Here is a 21,877-nt window from a genome sequence, read left to right on the forward strand (position 1 = left end):
CATCTGTCACACGTCCTCACCTAGAAATGAAATGGTTTTAAATTCTATGTGCTTCCTATGACAGAAGCTTGAAGAAAATGTGGGGCTTGCAGGCAGGTGCTGCCCAGTGCTGTGGCACAGATTATAGGGCTCAGTATTTAGACTGCCTGGAATAAACACACAAACCTGATCCAGTCGAAAATTTTCATGTGATTACAGCAAACTGAGTTTTTGGGCCTGGCTACAAAGATAAATTGATCATATCAGCATCAGGTGAAGGTCTTTCTACAACGTTCCTTTTAGGCACCTGTTTTGATGACTTCCTTTATCTCCTCTCCTTTTGCTGTTTTTGTTTCACTGAAGAACAACTTGCTTGATGAAATTCAGCCATGTCAGGCTTATCTATCATTATGACATTATGTTATTGAACACATTTGAGCCTGCTCTGTTTTGCTGTCTTTGGTTCCATTTTCTATTATCTATTTGAAGTCAGAAATAGCAACTGATTGAGGTGAAGTGTGTGTCTCTGAGAGCTGCCCCCAGAGCAACAGCTGCATCTGGCTTGTGCTGCAGAATATCAAAGGCTTGGCTTTAACTTCATTTTGCATTTCAGAATTTACAATTTAAAATGAAGATGTGTTTTAGAAGTGCTAAATAAGTGACCTTAATTAGGCATATAGAAGAGGAAAAAAAAAACAACAACCCAAACCAGTTGGCACACAATTTATAGCATTTTTAAGATTTTAATTATTTTTTTTTTCCTTGAAAACACTTGAACCAGTTGTGAACATATTCCATTATTAACCTAGAATTTTGAGACACTCTTGGCAACCTCCATTTTAAGTTTATCTGGCTGGTTTTGTGTGCAGTTCTGGAGGATATAAAATACTTCAGGACTGTGCTTCTCTCCTTTTATGGAGTATGTAAAACCCTTTACTACATGCTGCCTTTTCTGGGCTGGTACAGATAATTACATAGTCTTGTTACAAAAATTAATAGTTTTATTACTGAGCTGCCATTCTGAGATCAAGGCTGAATAGAAAGGGATGCAACTGGTTATCTATCAATTTTGAATATGAAATAATGCAGTGTTTTCTAATCTGGTAACAACAAAGTGAAACTGCCACTCACAGGACCATGCCAGCAGTGCAGGGGAAGACATGGGAATTGAAAGCTGGATACCATCATTCCTTGGCCTTTATTTATCAGCTGTTGCTTTCAGAACTTTGTATAAAGTAACTTTTATAATCAGTTTTGAGAAACTAACTGTGAAAATGAAGACTGATGGGTGCTTATTTTAAAATGTAAGTGACTTGGTGCTGCTAAATGAGCACCTAGTGATAGCAGCAATGTGGCAGCATGTTGTGTAGATGTGGCTCCTGGGAGCACTGCTACATCATTCTTCTAAGGTTTTCATTATTTCATTGTAACTACTGGTGCTGCAGATTTGATTTCTGCCTTGTGTGTGTCTTGCTGAAGAAGGGATGTGCCAGGAAACCCTGCGCCGTGTGGTATCGCTCAGACCATCAGGCAGTCTCTGTGTTAGTCCTCACTGAGTAGTAGGTACCATAATAGCCTGGTATTTTTTATCTGTCACTGTCAGATGCTTCTGTGATGCCTTCAACAGAGTTGAGAAAGAGCAGATTAACATTTTAATTTATTAAATTTCCTCCAGATTTGAGTCAGGAACAAGCCCACTTCCTCTGTAAATCTACGCTCAGATGAAATGTGAATTAAATAAAATACTGTGCACAGCTGTTTATCTTCTGCAGATCTATAGGGGAACAAAAACTGAACTGTTTGGAATTGCCTGCCATTGACACACTGTCTGCTTTTGTTAACCCACCTGGTTAAGAATGGCTTAATAAATCTTACAAAAGAGCAGACTGGGCTTGCTAGAAATAAAATCTCTTCCAGTAACAATGTTTTAAAACCTGGGCTTAAATTCTGTGCAGGTATAGAAACTGCCTGCATTATTTCAGTACTATTTACCAAAGCAAAGGCAACATCATACATATTGGAGAAGGCTGGAGGGTGTGTGTGTTTGTTTTCCTTCTTTTGAACAGAGGCAGTTAGACTCTGGCATTTAGACTGTGTCTTTGCTCCTCTCCGTTGCTCCTTCTGCTCACTCTGCTTGCTAGAGAGCAGCTTCTCTTTCTGAAATCTGTCAGCCACTGCTGGTTGATGCAAAGAGACTGGAAAGGATTTCTTTCTGAGACTGCTAGCATTGAGAGAATTTCAGAAGAAAGAGAATAGGTTGTCTCAAACTCTGGTTGGAAGACTGGAATTTGAACATGCATGTCCAGTGGAAATGCTGGTTTGCTACATTCAACCATCTGTTGGCATGTCAGGCATTATCATCTCTTTAGTTGCAAGAACTTGAGGACTGCAATGGGATTAGCTCAGGTTTTCTGGCCCTGAATGTTTTGCTTTTATGTATTTAGACGAGTTATTTAAATCCGTTATTAAAGTAATTTTAACATAATTTATCTGACGAATGCAGCTGTATTCTACTGTGGGCATTTTCAGTGCTAAAACAGAAATTAAAATAAAAATTAAGGAAAAAAAGATGTAGTATTTGATTGTGTTTGATGGATGAGGAACAGTGGAGGATGTCCCACCTCTTCAGGTTTTTGTGTATGTGTGATTAAAACATCCAGATAATAATGACAAGGATTTTCAAGTTATTTTTGATGTGAAGGTCGTAAGAAGTATGAGGTGTTTGGATCCAAAGTTTGAATCAACAGCAGAAATACTGGAGGTATGTGGTACACTATTCTGCATTCCCACAGGCACAGGGTAGTACCAGACATTCTTTTCACTTCTAAAGCTACATAGAATTTATAAGAATTCAAGCCTGGACTGAGGAGCAAAGTATTTTAATAGAGTACATCAAAGAGGTTCTTGGAGAGCCACAGGGTTTAACATCACCCTTTACACTATGTTGTCCAGCTGTTCTGTGAACATCCATAGTTTATGTACCCTCCATTCATAGCTGCAGCTTGTTTAGCCCAAAAATAACAAAGTGATAAATACTCTGCACAGAGCAAAGAAAAAATAGTCTCTCAACAATCTGCAATTCAGGATAACTTCTGTGAACAGAAGGTACATTTTCAGTGATGTTGATAAATGTTGTGGTCCTAAAACACTGAGGCTGCTTTTGTTTCAGAAAATGTTCTAAGGTGCAGGTGAAAAGTTGCTGAAGATGAGGAACCTGTTGGAATCACCTGGGTTGTGCCCTAGAGGGAAGAGACATCTGATGCCATGTCACAATATGTCTCTGAAATACTTTCCCCACTGCAACTGAAATATTTTAGCCACTTACTAGTTGATGTTCACTTGGTTGATTTCTTCAGGAATACAGTACATTTCCGTGGTGCTTACTTAACACCAGTGCCATCTGCTGTATTTGAGTAGCAGCAGGTTCTAAGCAGTCTTGGCAGCCCTGAGAAGCACTTCAGAAATAACTGAAGTATCACAAACGGGAGAGTGATGTTCTGTGAACAAATCCAGGAAGTGAAGCTAATCTGGGGACTGTTTTTAAAAAAGAGGGTGGTGGTGCAGTCTGCCTCTGCCAAAACCATTCCCATTGCTTCGTGCTTGGAATCTGAGGCCACACTTTTTCCTAAGTACACAAAATCATAATGTGAACCTCTCACTCCAGTGATTGGAGGGAAGGGAAAATGAATGTCAAGGTGTAGGGAGGCAAGGGCTGTGTTGTGGCAGAGAAAGGGAGAAGATGAAGAATGAACACTGGGAAGGAAATCCCATGGAGTGCAGGGAAACAGGACATTGATTGAAGACAAACATGCATTTTTCTTCCTGTTGTGTGACTACATGTAGAGGGGGAAGGAGACACCTTTCTGTCAAGAGATGTTCTGAACCCCTCATTTTGTCTCCTCTCAGGAAGACTGGGGTCTGGAAGGTTACTGCTCCTCTGAGCCTGTCTAGCATCCACTCCCTGTTTCCATATGACAGTTGGAGGGCCTGTCTTATCTACAGAGATATGAGGACTTTTTCTGTTCCCATTGTAGGTCTTGTGGTAAGGCCCTTGATGCCTAGTGTGGATTCATTCTTTGTCCCCATATTAAATAGGTTTGGCTAGTGGGGAGGTAATATCTACATACAACCCCTGTGATTTAAACTTCTGAAAGCCAGAAGAGTATTGTTAGTGTGCTTGGGGAAGCAAATGGAGAAGGCGTGCTGCTGGCCCACAGCCAGCTGTCTGTGGATTAGGAACATGCCACTGCAGAAATACCAGATGTCAGGGAGCAATTTAGTACATGACTTAAAATTCTGGGGCTGTAATTTTTATTCTTTGAAAATAGTTGCAGAAGCTGGAGAGAAAAAAGTGCTGATCTCACAGCACTTGTTACCTTCATTCAGCCATAGCAAAATCTCAGCAGCAAATTACATGAAAATTGCCCAAACCATGTAAATATTCACTAGCACTTCTAAATCCCCTTCATTTCTGTTACAAGCAACTAACCAAGCTAACTTCCATGTGAAATCATACTAATACAGGTTCAAGGTTGTGTTGTATTTGTTATGTGCCTTTGCATGGGTTTTTTTCTGCAAAAAGCAGGAAAGTGACATAGTAAATACTGAACCCCATGATTCCATGTTTGCCATCTTCTTGGTACCTGCTTATCTAATAATTCAGTCAACTGGTTTTAATTTGGTTTGGGTACTATTCACAGCATCATAGTATTAGGATGGAGATTTCTATTTTTTCTTTGCTTTTTTTCTTATGATATTGCCTCTCCTGTTGGGAGCTCTGGTAGGCAATGTAAATGGAGTCACTGGGGAAAGCCAATCTAACAAGTTGCCTGTACCCCATGCATTAGCAGTAACATCTCTCTGGAATTGTTTTTTTCTTTCTTTTTCTCTCTCTGACAGGACTGTTTCATAAGAAAGCTGTATCTGTTGCTTATACAAAGCTTGCTGTTTTATCTTGTGCCTTATTTGAATGAGAATTAACCTTTCTTTTCCTTAGTTGCCTTGTCATTGAACTAGAATGTGCAAGGTATACAGACTGTATCTGAGTAGAAGATGCTAATTAAAATGCATATCCCTGCAGAGCAGGCTGCAAGTCTGCATTCCTTACAGAGAGAAATTTGAGCTTCAGACCGTGTATTTATGTTGTCAGCAAAACAAATACGTTTGTGACATTCCTCAAGTTTATTGTGTGCTCTCAACACGCTAGAGTTGCCAAACAAGTATTTTTCTGGCAGCAGTCCAAAACATAAATAGAATTTTAATTCTCCTTTCGAGTTTGTAACCCCAATTACCCTCTGCAGCTCCTTTGAAAGTGTGCAGCTGAACACATCATTATGAAACACTTTCGAATTACGAAACAATGTCAAATTAACTTCAGTTGAATAGCTATTCTCTCTTTTATAAAAAAAAAGGAAAAATCAGTTGTTAGAAAGCTGGAACCAATGAACTGGTTCTCCTGATGACATGTCATGGGGATCTTGAGTCTTCTCAGGCCTTATGGAGATGCTCAGTTGACTTTCACGTGTCTCAGTATCTGCACTGTTTCCTCCTGCAGTTCATGCATATCTAGGAGCAAAACCACAGATAAGGACACCAATATTAAATTAATTGCATGTGTTTTTTGAAGATATGAACTTCCTTTTATATCTGAAAATGATGCAGAGGATGTTGCCCTATAACCAGAGGAAGATCTGTCACGTGTTCTGGGTTGGAGAGGGAGAGATGCTGGTATTTAATACTCCCTACCTTCTCACAAGGCTTGTGTCACTGAAGAAAAGGTTTAAAATGCAAGATAAATTCTAGAGTTGCCCTTTTGCAGATGTTGTCCAGATAGTACATGATTCAATTGTTTGGGCTAACTCTTCTGCCAGCCCCATGCGATGCTGTTGAGCTTTGCCAGTAGCCAGTGCTGGTTTGCTGCTCCCTTAAGTCCCTTTTTTCTGGTCTCAGGGTAGATTTTCCTGTTCAAATAGATAGATATGCCTTCTAAGGGAAGCCATAGCATCCTTTCTGTCACAGAGATGTCTTTGAATACAAACTGGATCCTACAAAATCAGATCTTTACCATTCTCTGTTCTTTGTTCTCAGTCTTCTTTTCTGGGCTTTTTGAAAGTCATCTTTTTTCTTTGTTCCCAATCTTCTTTTCTGGGCTTTTTGAAAGTCATCTTGTTTCAAAGTGCAGAGGGTCTCAAACTGGGGACTCCTCAAAGAGTTCTATCTGCAGAAGGAATCCTGGCCTCACACAGAGTAAAGGGACTGTGAAAATCTCTCACTAGAGGAAAGTTGATACAGGGTTTCTACATATATTAAGCCAGCCTTAATTTCAATGCACATGTGTTATTTCCAGTTGAAGTGTTTCATTTTTACAGTCTGATGAGATAGAGTTTCACTGTTTTGCCCATGAGAATCTACCTACAATTTCTGTTGGAAATTACCATCTTCTGACATGTAATTTGAGTGGATGCCTCTGTGAAGGGCAATCTTTGAGAGTTAACTCAAGGTGGCCTGCTTGCTGCTGAGTGTTCATCCCAGAAGGGAGGCTGCTTCTTCTGTAAAGCCATACTCTTTCTTCTTGAGCAACTGGTGCTCTCTGGAAGTCTTGGTAAAGCAGAGCGTGGTCAGTGTGACAGTCAGCAGGAGCCATGAGGAGGCTGTACAACAGCACAGGCTCTAAAATTTTCCCTTTCCTGACCTTTCTCTTACTGTCTTGATTGCAGAATAGTCAAGATTTGTCTGCTCTGAGATGGGCTTGTTCCTTCTCCAGAGCTCCTGAACTTAATGAGATCTGTTCAAATGCTCTAGGCCTCTGCACAAGCTTAAGAGAGTTCTTAAATAACACCTGTTGGAAAATCAAGTGACCATGCAGATGCTTAACTAGGCAGATAAGCCTCTGAGACAGGCTGTCATAGAAGCATCTGGCCCTCTGCAAAAGGCTGCTTAGGAGCTCCTTGAGCAGGATATCCACATGCTTCATTGCTGGGGTCTTTGCCTGTGGGCTTAATATCTGCAGGCTGCAGGGGCTGCACGCTCCTCCTTTGTGTCCTTGGAAGCAGGGAAGCCTCTCAGGCTGAGAAACAAGGCACTGGGACTGGGTCTGACAGGATGATAAGCAGCTAACCAGTCCTGTGCCCTCAGCGCTGCTTGTTTAGTGATGGTGCATATGTCTCGTTTTGGCTGTTGTGTATTAAAACCCACAAGTTTTCAGGTAATTATGAACAGCTTTCACATTTGCAGACTTTTAAATATTAAGAGACCTGCATGATGATGTGAAAGCATTTATTTCCAAATGCCTAGTTAAATAGTATGACCTTTGATTCTAAAAAGTAATCACCCAGAGCTTATTTCATAGGGACTCCCTTCTCTTTCCCCCTGTGGATGATTTGTGGGTACTTTCTTGTTTCCATTATGAAATTGCTAGAGAGATATTGCTAGCAATGATTTATATGTCTGGTGCACGTTGGTATTTTTGGTTCTTCTGAAATAGATGGAGAAGTTTAAGCTGAGTCTTATAAATCAATGTATAGTAAATGAACTAGGATTTTAAATAAGAGATTGTGGAAAAATGAACTGAGCCTTCTTTTTCATAATGAGAATCATTAAACTTGGCTATGTCAAAAGAGTCTTGCATGCATTTGGAAAAAATAACTCAAGTATGTGGATCAGTGGTTATAAAATGTGTTGTTAAAATGGGTGGGCAAGGCATTGCATTTGAAATCTAAAGCATCTGGATGTAAATCTTAACCATGAGTAGAAAGAAGCCTTAGTGTGAATGCCAGATGCCACCTCCAGTTCACTCAGGGGATGTACAAGTCCTTCAGATCCAGCAAGTCCAAACTGGTCAGCATGAAACTGCAGCAATTGAGGCCTCAGGTCTAAAATATTGCCTTGATTTGGGGGTTACCTCTCCCTTGGAGGAAAGAAGAGGGTGCGGGTTGGTTTCCATGGCCAGGAGTAGTGGAGTTCCACTCAGCACAGCTGTGTTAAATCCTTTTGAGGGTGCTTGTGTGTCAAATGGGTTATCTCAGGTAACATGAGGGAGCCTTTGAGCTGCTTTTACCCGGTGGGGCTAGAAAAAGAGCTGGGGGTTCTCAAGGCAGGAGGAAACCTATTTCTGCTGCATCATCTATCCATGTGAAGAGGGAGCATATAAGGTGAGGATCAGGAGAGATTTTGATTAGTTTGCATTCCAGAGCAATGTGAGTTTCAGGCAGATCAGGAAAAAATATTTAGAAAATAAATGAAAGCTGGTTTGGTTTTCTTTTGAGGGTTTTTGTTTTGTTTGGGTTTGTTGTTTGTTTGTTTGTCGTGTTCATTTTTTCTTTGGGGGAATGGGAGGGTGTTGGGCCACAAAATACAGAGGACACTAAGTCCTTAGTAATCAAACAATTAGACATAATGCTCCTACTCATAAAAAGAAGAAAACACAATGTTTGTGATGGCTTGTAGTTATGGCTCACATTTCTAGATGATATGTTCATATCAAATCCTCTCTGTTAGGAAATAAAAGTTGTTAATGTCATGACTGTGTGGAATGAACTGTTGACTTTAGATTAGAGTAAAATGAATCGTTAAATCATGGCATGGTTTGAGTTGGAAGGGACCTTAAAGATCATCTGGTTCCAACCCCCCTGCATGGGCAGGGACACCTCCCACCAGACCAGGTTGCTCCAAGCCCCATCCAGTGAGAGTATGATTAACTTTATGTGCTGATGCTGATGCTCTGGTATTATCAGAGTATGGTATTATCATGTCTGAAGTTCACAGCCAGACCTTTTCTCTATTAAAAAGAAGTCTAAAAAGCAAGAAGGAGCATTTCTTGTTAAGGAAGCAAGGCTCAGTCCTTCTACAATTGTGACCTCTAGTGGAAAAACTGGTTGTTATCCTAACGGTGATGCATCAAATTGCAAAGTAATTCACTGAGTGTTGCAATATTCATTATGTCTCATGTCATAGCATTTCCAAGACTCATTAATAGTAAAATCCCTTCAAGGCACCACACACTCCATGAGAAAAAAAAATAACCACTGAATTTCTTCACAAGAATTTCTCTGAAAAGTCTCAGCAGATTTTTAGAAAAGCAGGTGTTTATAGAAATACAGTCTCAGGCTTTCAGGAAGAGGCTTGGAAAAATAATTAATTGCAGAAGCAGAAATTTCTTGGAGACGTTTCCCTTATAAAAGCTCCTGGTTTTACCCACAACAATCTCTATTGCAGTGACAGTATTACTTGTGTGCAAATCTCTACAGACCTTTTTAGATACCAGCTCTGAAAGAGATGATAGGGAAAGATTACTCATGCCATTAAACAAGAAGGCAAGAAGATCCATAAAATACAATCCAGGAAAACAGTCTGAACACACGAAGAAGGAGAAGTGCATATGGTGTTTTTTCACATTTGGATGGACATAAAGCTGTTTATAATCTTAATCAAGATATGTAGGGTACAGAGGGGAGAGCCTTTCCCATCAGCAGAGGCAGCGTGGGCACTGCCAGCATGGCTGTCCCCTGGTGTCCACTGTCCTGAGCTGCCCCTGGTTAGTTTTCCCAAGCAGGACCCCAGGAGTAGCTTCAGTGAGGCTGCTCCAAAGGAGCCTCAGTCAGGGTATCTGGTCCCCCTTCCCCAGGAAAATCTTACAGTCATGACTGGCAAAGTAAAAAGAAGTTAAAGAAAAGTGGAGGGAGGATATTTCACAGTTTTACATAAAATAGAAGTGGAAATGTAGCCTGTTTCACCCCTCTGCACTCAGTCAGTGGAGAGCTTTTTACTTTCTTTCATTTTTAAACAATCCAACATTGTCATATTATTCCTGGCATGGATTCCTGTCTTTGATGCAGACATCAATTTGCATACCTATGAAAGACACTTGATTTTTGCCTGATAACAGAAAAAAGGTGTATTTTGCACTCGTGGGGATTTTTTTATTCTTTTGGGTTTTTTTTTTAAGTTTAAGCATGAAAGACTGTAGCTGGTTAATCATAGCTAAGCTCAGTTACTTGGCAAAAATCCTTTCAACTAGCATATATATTACATTTTCTTGCTACCCTGCTTGTTAGAATATTCTGCACTGCTCATGAAAACCAGCATTGTCAGGTACTGAAATGATGGAGGGGTATCTTGTCACATCCACAGCACCTGGTAAATTGAACAGCAAGATTCCAAAAGCTCCAAAGAGCTGTCATCTTCCCCAGCCTGGAGCTGCCAAGCTGCACCTCAGGGATTTAATGATGAACTTTGAAGTGTAGCAGGGAAAGGAGAGGCATTCCCAGGAGTTTTGCAGCATCTACTCATGATGCTGTATAGTGATAAGCAATAGAGAAGAGAGATTTGTATGCTGAGACTGATAAAAGTATTTTTCTTCTTATTTTCAGGGTATGAACATCATCTTCCAAGTAGCCTTGGCTCTCTTAAAGGTAAGTCATTGATCAGAAAGTCTGGCTTTGTGATTTTATTTTTAAACTGTGTGGAATATTTTCTTAGCTTATGTCTAAGGGAGCAATAATTGTGAGATTTCTGGAAGAGGGAATGGAGGAGAAATATCATCCATTTGGATACAGATGTCTTCAAAACTGCACTTAGAGTAGATTTGGTTTTTATTGAAGTTAGTCCTGACATAAATTTCCTGAAACAGGGAGTTCAGTCAGAGGGTTTAAATGTCTCTTGTAGTTGGTATTAAGAAAACAATTCTGACTCATTCACAGCATATTTATTTTGTAGCTGGCTTCTTTAATATAAATATTCAAGAAACAGGTGATTTAATATTGTTTGATATCAGCTGCATTTGTCAAGGTAAGAGAGGAATGGAAGTCTTTTCTGGTACGGGCACTTCTGCTGGTGCCTTTGACACAGAATTTACCTACAGGAAAACCACTGGGCCTTTTGGTGCCAGTGAGAAAGCTCAGAGTTCCCTTATGTCAAGCTGCACAAGTTGGCACTAGTTCAAATCCAGTCCATGTCCAGGCATGCAGTGGGGTCTTGAAAATGCTACCTTTGAGTTCAGATGATAATCCCATCAAATAATTTAGGCTAAAGGTCAGAACAGCCTGTCACCCCTTACACAGCCACCTGTGGCATGGGCACAGGCTGGTGCTAGTCCTCAGGGTGTTTCCCCAAGTCCTTATCAGGAAGGACAAACAGCTACTAGTTGAGTTAGTAAAGAGAAATTGTCAGAGTCTCAATTTCTATGGCACAAGGTCCTACAGCAAAAGTGCTTCACACAGGAACATACAGATGCTGCTGCTGTTAACAGAGCAATTGGAAATGTCCAGCCACGTGTATTTTCACTTGAGGTAGGGTAACTTCCCTGAAGTACTGTGGGGTAGGTATGAGGTAGTATGAACCATGATGGTATGCAAGTGTTCACAATTCCTTGTGTTTTAGACTAACACAGTTAATGTGTCACATGGCATTGTGACTTTCTCAATGAGTATGTGCATTAAACAGCATCACCTATAAACAGGGTATTTGTTTCATGCACGTTTCCAGGGACATGCTCCTACACAAATCTAAATTTGTAAGAAGGAAGGAGGGAAGTGTGTGCCCTTTTCTTCCTGTTTTGTGTTTTATTTGCAGCTGTGGGAGCTTGTTAGTTTTATGTTTTTTTAGGCCAGTATGGCTAAAAGGAAATCTAATAGGATATGGCATGATAGTAAAGAAGTGAAAGGAAGTGTCCAAGTGACACTTAGCAGGGGTGCTGCTGTGGTAGTGGGATCAGGTTCTGGAAAGAGGCACCAGCTATATATCTTAACACTGAAGAAGAAAGAAAAGGAGGAGTACTTGCCCTGAGCTGAAACTGGCTGGCAAGAATTTCAGAAAAGGAGAATTTAGTTCAGTTACAAAGGATGGCTCTGAGACAAAGGGTGCACACCCAGTGCCCTGTTTTCCTAATATTTCCTGCTGCTGCTAGTGGGAATGGTTGTGGTGAGGTGAGCTGTAAAACATGTAATAAAGCTTGGAAAGGACTAAAACCCTTCACTCACAGATGTCATGCTGCAAATAGGATGGGTTGTGGGTTTTTTGCATTGAATGATTAAGCCGATTTCTTTAAAAAAAAACATAAAGTGCTCAGTCTTTTCATTTTTTATATGTATTCCACAATGTGCTGCTGCTTATCCAATTGCACTCCTTGGCTGTTCCAGAAGAAGAAAATTCAATAAAGTATTTTGTCAGGCTTTCTATACCTATTTTTAGAGTTTATTAGTTTTAAGAGCTGGGTTTCATTTTGCTTATAGCAGTGGTTTGTATATATATGCAATATGCTGCATCTGCCTGTTCTGGCAGTAGGAGGCTTTAAATGGTAAGGAAAGTGATACCCTGACAAAAACAAGGTAAAGGTAATGCAGGTAAGTAAGAGAAGATGCTACATCAGAAACACTCACAGAAGAGCACAGTTCCATAGCAGTACCAAGAGGTAGGTAGCTGATGTCACATACAACCAAACTAGCATGTGATTTGCTTTCAGCAAAAAAAAATGAGACCTGAAGTAATATTTTTCCTATTCAAATGTGTTCATAATCTCTCCTAATTATGAGAAACAAAGTACTGGTCTTTTGAGGTTACAGGAGCTGTTTGTATATGCTGTGGAACAAGCAGGTTCAAAACAGTGTGTTTCTCAGGTCTTGTTTGTCTCTGACCCTGAAGGGAATCACAGCAACTCCAAAGGTTTTGTTTGTTGTTAAACCAGACCAATTATTTTCCCATTCAAAATATTTTGGATTATTTTTAGAGGAGGAAATCCTTCATCAGTGGAAAATTAGGAGTCTTGACTGTGCATTTCTTTGTGGAGTCTCACAATCCTTCATTAAACAGCAACAGGAAGAGAATCTTCTGTCCTGAGCTCCCATTCACTACCTGCAGTTTCTCAATGTTAAAGCAATTGCTGGTATCCAACGGGAATGCTTGTTTGTTTGGGAATTACAGTGCTACTTCTGTGACCCATTAGCCCTGACATCTTGATGCTGTGCTCTTTGGAGACACAAGGGGAATCCTTTCCTTCTCACACACTTTGAGGATGATTGTAGCAATGAGCAGCACGAGGAGTAAAGCTCTTCAGCTACAGAGGCTGTACTTTGTAACATGGAATTATTCTGATTTCTTTCAGGAAAAGCACAGTCTTTTCTAGAATCCAAGTGTTCTGCTTCCTAATGCGTGTCAGTGCTTTCTGTGTTCTCCCCGGGTGCTCCTCTGTCACCTCTCCAGCTGGTGGCAGCGTGTCACAGTTTGATGTTACGTGGTTCCTCAGCTGAGCTGAGAGGAAGTAAAATCCCTCTGGGCATCAGAAAACAGAGTGGAGTGCTGTGAAAAGAACCCTGGTGTTGAAAAAAGGCAGCAGAGAAAACTGTGGTTTAGAACAGCTCCACAGACAACACTGATATTTTCATTTTACGAGTCCTAATTAAGTGCATTAATTGAGAATAACAGAGGGAAATAAACCACTGCAGGGTCAGCATACTTTTGTATCCCTTTTGTTATCAACTAGTTAGTTTCTTTGTTGGAAGTTACAAAGTAGACATTAAAATCTTCACAGATGCTAAGAAAAAAAATTAATCAGTAACAAGTTTTCTTTTACATTTTAGTATTTCAGTAATTACTTCCTTAATCTTCTGTTTCTGATCTTGCTACCTTAGCAAAACCAGAGAAATAAGTGGTTCATTCTGCAATTAGCAAACTAAGGCAAGTGTTAAAATATGTGGTTGTGGAAAAATCAGGCTCTAGATGAAGCTGCCAACTCCTGAAAAGGCAGGGAAGGAACCATGTTAACTGGTGATGCAGGAATGAGCCACAGGCTTTGGGAACAGGTTCAGAGCCAAAATGTCCTTTTGGTAGTTGCTCTGCTCGTGGGCTGTGATTGGTAACAACTCTTCAGGTCAGCACTTTGCTTTCACCTTTGTGACAGTTAAAAACAAGGAGCTTGATGCCAGAGGAAAGCCATAGGTTGGATCAGGAGTGTATACCATGTCCAAGCTGGAATGGACAGAAGAGTAGGAAACAATCACATGTTTGTTCAGCTGCCCTTGCCAGCCAGTGCACTGTTCTCTTAGAGATTTGCTTCTGTACAGACATTATCTTAAAAACAGGGCTTCTGTGTGTCTGGCCTTGAACTCAGGCAAACATGAGCAGCATTTCTGACCGTGCTTGGCAGTTCTTCAGCTCCTCACTGCACGTTATCAAGTAATAACTGTACATGGCAGGAACAAGCCAGAGCAGTGCCTGGTTATTTCTGCTGCCGCTTTCAGTCTCGGTGCTGCCTGTGTCAGTCTGTGCCCAGCAGATCAGGGAGAAGGACATCAGTGACAATGGCAGGCACAGGGGCTGGTGCTGTCAATTCAAGGAGTTGATAGAGAGGCTCCCTACATTATTAAAAAAAAAGGGTGTCAAAATTACCTTGAGTGAAGAGGGTAATTCGTTATCTTTATATCAGCCTGCATCTAGACTGACAAGGACCTCCCAGGCAAAAGAAATGCTTCTCTGCTCTGTTATGCCATTATGTGATGTGGCATCCATTTCATAAATGAGGAACAGCAGCAGTATTGCTGGAAGGCCATTTCCCTTATTCCAGTTACAATTTATCACTCTTAGTCTTACATCAGCATTTTCCTTTCTCTTGAATAGAGCTCTTCCAGCAGCACTCACACTGGTGTTTATTACCTTGAACTATTTATAGATCATATTGTTTACTAAATAAACCAATATTCTGAGTGTTCTTGAACTCTAAAGCTTCTTAGTAGTTCTCTTCTGCATCTCCTTAATTCTGTATTAATCTTTTCAGAGGTGAATGACTGGACCTTTAAGAGAGGTCACACTATGTTTTCTGTTGTAATGTTGTATTTCCTTATTTCTAAAAAGCCTGGTTTATCTGACAACTGGGAGGATTGTGTCTTCTCATATGTTTGTGTTGGACAGTTTGTATGAAGTACAGCTAACCAGGGGATTCTGCAAATACTGTTTTACCACTGGAGATGGGGACTTCTGTAAGAGTACATATTTTGCATACAATTACGCTGCACTTCTGTATACATTTACATTTCACTTCTTAAGGAACATACATTGAATTGTGCATTTTCTTTTTTCACTTTCAAGACATTGCCTGACCTAACCTGTCTTGGATTCTTTCCATCATTTATGTCATGAATTACCACTTGTACGAACCAAGAACTTTAAAATCAGATCTGTTCTGTGTTGAAGGCACAGCTCAAAAATTGATGCTTATGAGACACACCCAAAGATACCCAGAGCACTCATCCATTTTTTCTTGTGCACCTCAGATCCTGCTCTTAATGGGTAGGTCCTTGCTATTTGTTCAGGGAGCTGTGTGGCTTGTGGTGTGAACTGAAGTGGCTGGTGTGACATCTCTTGAGCTTATGCCTCCCTTTACCACCTGTCTCTGAAGGAATCACTTCCCACTATCTAGCCTGGGGCATTAGATTTTAAAAAATAAGGTAGGCTTGGAAGAAAACAAACAAGGGAAAGTCAAAGGGCTCAAGTCATTGCAGCATATCATGAACTGGGTTCTATCAGTCAGATGAAAACAGGCAGTATAAGAGGAATAGTTAAGTTGGACAACTGAATTCTTCCTTATCTTACTGAAATAAGATACTAATACTTTGTATCATTTTACCAGCTAAACTTCTGAGGGTGTCAGTGAAGACTGGACAGGTGCTTATTTTAGGTAAAACTTGTTTATTGTCAATGCAGATAATGAAAAATACTAATTGTCCTTTGGTTGGGGATGAAATTGTGAGGGCAGCTGTAACTTACTGAGAGTGTGTAGGCCATGGAGATTAGACCACATCCCCAGAGATAAAATGGCTACTTTATTCTCTCTCTGCACAGAAACACTTGCTTTGCATTTGCAGTGATGTGAGGAGCCTGAACCAAGTTTTAAATGAGCTCTGCTTTAGGCTGGAGGTTGGATGAATTGACATACACGTTTCTTTTCCAGCCTAAACCAGTTTTGACCCCAGGTGATCTGATTTAGTCCACTCTGTAAGTATATTAAGTCACCTTTTCAAGATAAAAAAAAGAAGTGTCCTCATTACAATCTTTGACAAAATAGATGTTGCCCTTTATGCCAGTTTTTTTGTAGCTTCTTTATGTAGCTGATCCCAGGATCACCTCTGAAGCTTCTGGTACAGAAGTGGATCCTAAGTCTTTGATACTGGAAATCAGAACCAGCTGTTCTCTCTTCTTGGTCTTCTCCATTTTAGGCAGAGGACAAGAAGTTCACTTTTTAAGAGGCTCTCAAATCACTGTTTTTATTTCTAGTTCCTAAATCAAGGAGGTCCTTGAACTGTAGGCTTTGCTGGGCTGAAGAATTTCCTCCTCAGTGCCCAAATGCACTCCCCCTACCAGAAAAAACAGTACTTAGTAACTTGCTGGAGATTATATCTTTAGAGAAATCTGTACCTGCAAATGTCCAGAATCAATCAACTTTCAGACTATTGATATTCTAGCCCTAATATAATCAGTTTTCTATTTTAAAATATCCATCTTTATTTGCATGCTGAAAATCCATCCTGTGCTGCCTAGTTACTTTCTCAGCCCATATGATCTCCTCACACCTAAAATCAGTTACATTTCTATGAGCTAAATGTTCACCATAAATTATTTCTTTTGAAAGAGGTGTTTTCTTTTTAAAGGAATAGAAGACTTGAAAGAAGAGAAAACATGAAATTCATTGGACTGCACTTCTTTAGCAGCACTGAACCCTGATTTCTGTGTTAATGGCACTTCCCCATTTTACTGTTCCTAAATTCTAGATATTAGAAACTGGGAAGGGTGTTTTCAGGACTGCATATAGCTCTGATTATTTCCCCCCCCCCTGATATCCTGTATATGACTCATGTCACTAGCAAGTCTTCTGATTCCATGGGTAATTTTTTTTCTTAAATATCTAATTGGTGTAAACAAAAGCATGAAAACAGTCATTCCAGATCAGACTTACAGGTCTACCTACCCCAGTATCTTGTTCCCAACAGTGAATACACAGGAAAGACTGTAATAACAGGGCAATAATATTCCATTTTTCTCTGGCAATTTAGGTCTCAGGGACTCTGAGAAGGAAGTAGACTTTTTGAACATACATGAACTAGTAGCCAGAGAGATTTTCTCAGCTTAATTACAGGTTGTGTCAAAATGTGCTACATTTTGTTTGCTTTGAACATGGCATCTATGAATGTCACATGAGGTTCCTGGTGCCTGTGTTGGAAGGCATTTTGAAGAGTTGGTACCTCTTCACTTTCTCCATGTCGTTCATAATGTTTTAGGACTACCATATTATAGAGTCTTGGAATGTGTGAGGCTGGAAGGGACCTTTAAAGGTCATCTAGTCCAGGTGCCCATGCAGTGAGCAGGGACCTTTTTAACTAGATCAGGTTGCTCTGAGCCCCATTAAGCTTGACCTTGAATGTCTCAAGGAATGAGGCCTCCACCACCTTTCTAGGCAACTTGTTCCAGTGCTTCTGCACCCTCATAGTGAAGAACTTCTTCCTAATATCCAATCTCAGTCTCTCCTGCTCTACTTAAAGTCCATTGCCCCTTGTCCTGTGACTACAGGCCCTTGTAAACAGTCCCTCCCCAGCTTTCCTGTAGCCCCTTCAGATGCTGGAAGGCCACTATAAGGTCTTCCCAGAGCCTTCTCCTCTACAGGCTGACCAACCCCATCTCTCTCAGCCTGTCTCTGTAGGAGGGATGCTCCAGCCCTCTGGTAATTTTTGTGGCCCTACTCTGAACTTGTTCCAACAGGGCCTTATCAACTGCCTGTTTTCCAATCTTTGTCTCCTCATTTGGAAGCCTCTGATGAGCCTTATTCCTTCTCTGTATTCTCTTCTGTCTCAATTATCTCCTTTTTGAGTTGAGAGTATCAGAGTAATGCATAGTATCAAAGATGAAAACACATTATGGAGTTACCCTGTTGAAAAGAGCATTCTCTGTTCAGATCTCTATTCCTTTCCTGTTATTTCCTACCAGTTGATTTATTTTATTGACCTCTGTGGTGGACTGAGCTGTTATTTTCATAGAGCTGTCCACAGTGACTCCAAGATCCATTCCTGAGTAGCAATTGTCAGCTCAGAGTCAATCATTTATATGTAAAATTGATACTGTTCCCCATATGCATCAATTTACTTCTATCTACATTGACTTTCATTTACTGTATTGTTGCCCAGTCAGAAGGCTCTTACGGTCCCTCTGCTGTTCTTTACTGTAAGCCCCCATCTTTAGAACCCTGAATAATTTAGCAGCATTTGCAGACACTGTCACCTCACCATTTACCCTCTTTCCAAGCCATTTCTGAACAGGCCAACAAGCACCAGCCCAGCAGGTACCTGATGGGGTCTGCTGTGAAAATAAATGTATCGTGTTCACTCTAATAATGATAGAGATGTGAACTTCACTACATCCAGATTGCACAGGTGTGATTAGACATGGAGGACAGAAAAGACTAAAGTTATTTCTCATGAGGTAAGAGGTAAAGCTCTTGTTGTGGGCGTGATGTAATTCATATGGATTCTCAGAGTTGTTCTTGTGCAGAATTTGTATTATCCTTTTACAGGGATAAACTTGGGAGAGTTTCTTTTTTCTTATTCCAATTTTAGAGTCTATTTAGCTTTTCAAATCAGTAATTGTTGCCACTAAGATGTTAAGGGCGATCCCATTCTCTTTGTTGTTGGTTTTTTATTGATTACAATTGACATAGAAGAGAGAGATGCTATCATGCATCAGCACTGATCAATCAGCAATTGATACAGCAAATATGAAAATGTTTCATTTATCTTTGTGAAGATCTTTCAGTACTGAGCTGCATTATCCCAAATTATTGATATTCCTGTCAACCCAAAATGCAGGAAAAGAGGTGAGACTCAGGGTGCTTTTGCAGGATGGGCTGGGGCAAAGGGGGACACAGAAGCCTGGGCTGCTCTCGTAGGGAAAATGTGGGCAGGCAGAGGAAGCAGAGGGAGGGAGAAATCTCTGGTGCTCACGTAGGGTCGACAGTTTAAAATGATGCACAGTGGGCAGGTTGCCAGTTATTACAGCAAGTTGTCATGCCTTGTTAAACATGCAAGTGAGAACACTGTTATCTGGGAATTAAACCAGTATGAACACCTAAAACTAACACACTTAGGTTCAGGCTTTGTGCACTCATTTATGTTCTCTAGTGTTCCATATGTTCTCCTAATGTGGTGCTTTTTGAAGCATGAGATTTATAAAGGCCTCCCCATCACCTTCCTTGGTATCTTGCTACAGAACTCAGAAAATATAGATAATTTCAAGTCAGATTCTGTACAGGGTTTTTTGGTATGAGAATATTTTGCCGTGACTCAGTTCTCCTGAGTTCAGTGGACCACAGCTGTGTATGCCTGGGCAGATCTTAACTACATCAGCACCACGTGAGCAAACTGACATTTCATGGGTAGGAAGGCCAGAGCCAGAATGTAACTGTACTTAGAAGACCAGACAGTCTGCAATACAGAAATAAAAGCAGGAGTTTACCCTAAGATATTCTACTTAGTGTGCAAGTTACTGCCTTTTGGGCCATTTTTATGAGTTGACTTCAGTCAGGCCCTTCTGGAGAAAAGGACAATAATCCAACAGCACAGGTAAGAGTAGTGAAGTTTACATGAAGGAAAAAATCATAATTCTTGGTCAGACATGGATTAAAAAATAAGATGTACTGTTCATTGAGGAGGTAGAAGTATTTTAGAATGGTAGGAAGTATAAAAAGTTTCAAACTGCAAATCTAAATGACTATTCACTGTTATGCTGTGTGAAAGGAGTTCCTGAAAAACACGGAGCATTGGATTTCAGCTGATAATTAAGGAGTTTTTTGTCAAGCTTTGGGATTTTTCTGATTAGAGACCTCTTTTTACACAAAAAATCCAGGCCTGATGTAAAAATTGTAGTGATGCTACTAGACCCCATCTCTTGGGAAGCTCATTCCAGAAATTTACACCTTATTTCTAACCTGAATTCATGTTGTTTTGGCCTCTAGCTATGGGATCCTATTATAACTTTCTAGAATTAAAGGCTTTATTTAATAATCACTAAGGCCAGGCCTTTCCCAAACTGAACCAAACCTGAATTGCTGTAAGAATGAGAGTTAGCTATGAGCCTATTAAAACCTGAGTTATGCAAGAAATAATTTAAAGCTTTTTTATATGGATGGTGCTTGGAATTATCTGTTCTCTTCCCTGGTTTGCCCTCAAGTCACCAGTGACTCAGCCCATCCACCCCTGTGCTTCAATCTGTAACTCACTTCCCAATACCCACTGTTCAGTGCTCTTACTTCTTCCTTTTTAATGCTTTGAGCAATGTTTTTATTCACATGTGAAAGGTAGAACCTAATGTTTGGAGAATATTGTGCTGACCAGCGTGTGTTTAAACTAGATGGAAAGACTTTGAAAATGCAGAAAAATGTGAAGAGATATTTCCTTTCCTGTGAACCCTTCTCCCCTACAAACATATAGTCTGGTAAGCTGAGACTTTAACCTGTGATGGTAACTGGTCAGCATTGTAGGGTTTGCCTCTACATGAGGGAACAAGCTAGATAATAAATCAGAATCTCTGGAACTGCAAACTGAGGGAGTTTGGAAAGTCTGGGAGAGTTCCTATCACAATCTTCACTATAATCTTAGACTGGAACAAAGTGTGTGTTGATTATGGTTCCCTTTTTCTTAAGAGTCATGCTTAGCTTCCCTTGAAAAAGGACCAAGACAGAAACACAGCCTCCACCTCTTCAAACCCTGCTCTGTGGACTAGTCCATACAGAAGCTTTTCATCTGCAAAACAGTGTTTCACAAGCTGAGATACTTAAAATCAGCTTTCAGAGCACCACCTGGATTAACTAGCCTGTTCAGTACTGCACAAAATGTGCAGGTGCTTTGGTTGACTTCAACTATCACCAGGGTGATAAATTGGTGAGGGCTCATTGTCATCCTGTCATCTTTGGCCTTTGACTTCTGCTGGTTCTGCTGTAACCACTCTCCCACCTGCTTCATGTCACCATGAGCCAGGGTGCCCTGTGTGGGTGTTGCTACTGTTGGCAAGAATGTCCTTTTTTTAAAAAAAAATCCTCACCCAAGAAAATGTATTTGTATTTGGAAAGGATTTCCAGTGAGGGAGGAGTGTCAGTCTGAAGGCAATTCATTTTATTTTTCTAATATTCTCTGCTTTTTGCAGTACTTACCTAGGCTTGTTCATGGTAACTTAAAATTATTTTCATATTTAACTGGTCAGGAACATTTATTATTTCAATTCAATGACCCTATGCAATGGATTTTTACTTGGCATTAGTATTTTAACTAAATACTTTTAATATTTTGTCTTGGCATGTTCAGTGATGTGTAGAGCTGAAATATGCATTTGCAGAAGTGTTTGCAATTAGTGTCTTTTAGATCCACTGAGCTCCTCACAGTATCTCAAAGTGCCACCTCCCTGGGTGTTGGGTGGGTGTTGGAGTGTTGCTGCCTGCTCTGATGGGAAGTGTGTATTGTTCTGGTGGGGGGCCCCGTTTTGTGACGAGGCAGGTCAAGAAGGAAGCAGCACAACCCCACACTTTCTAGAGTGCAGCCCTGGGCAGTGAGGTCACCCAGGGCAGAGGGTGGGAGCAGATGGCAGAGGCACCTGCACCGGAGCCCTGCGAGCGGTGCCGTCCCGGCGTGTCCCTTACAAACGTGGCTAGAAGCCGTGCAGGCATCATCCCCTCCCTGCCCAGCGTCTCTGGGTGCAGAAACACCTCCTGAGAAGGCAGCGCTGTGGATTCCCGTTAGCTGGGGGATTTCACTCATTACCGCGAAGCCGGGCTGTGGTGTCTCAGCTGCTGCTTCCCCTCCCCAGGCTCCATCCCCCCTCCCCAGGCTCCATCTCCCCCTCCCCAGGCTCCATCTCCCCCTCCCCAGGCTCCATC

At 40.8% G+C, this 21,877-nt stretch overlaps 1 protein-coding gene across 1 annotated transcript in view; it reads left to right on the forward strand.

Moving 5' to 3' along the window:
- Positions 1 to 21,877, forward strand: part of RABGAP1L (RAB GTPase activating protein 1-like) — a 225,654-nt gene that overhangs the window by 132,504 nt on the left and 71,273 nt on the right. The window contains exon 17 of the mRNA XM_009994658.1: positions 10,347 to 10,388. Within this exon, the coding sequence (XP_009992960.1) occupies positions 10,347 to 10,388 (42 nt within the window). The remainder of the gene's footprint in view (positions 1 to 10,346; positions 10,389 to 21,877) is intronic.

The sequence above is a fragment of the Chaetura pelagica genome, unplaced genomic scaffold (genome assembly GCF_000747805.2).
Source record: "Chaetura pelagica isolate M959 unplaced genomic scaffold, ChaPel_1.0 scaffold363, whole genome shotgun sequence".
In the NCBI taxonomy this organism is placed as follows: Eukaryota; Metazoa; Chordata; class Aves; order Apodiformes; family Apodidae; genus Chaetura; species Chaetura pelagica.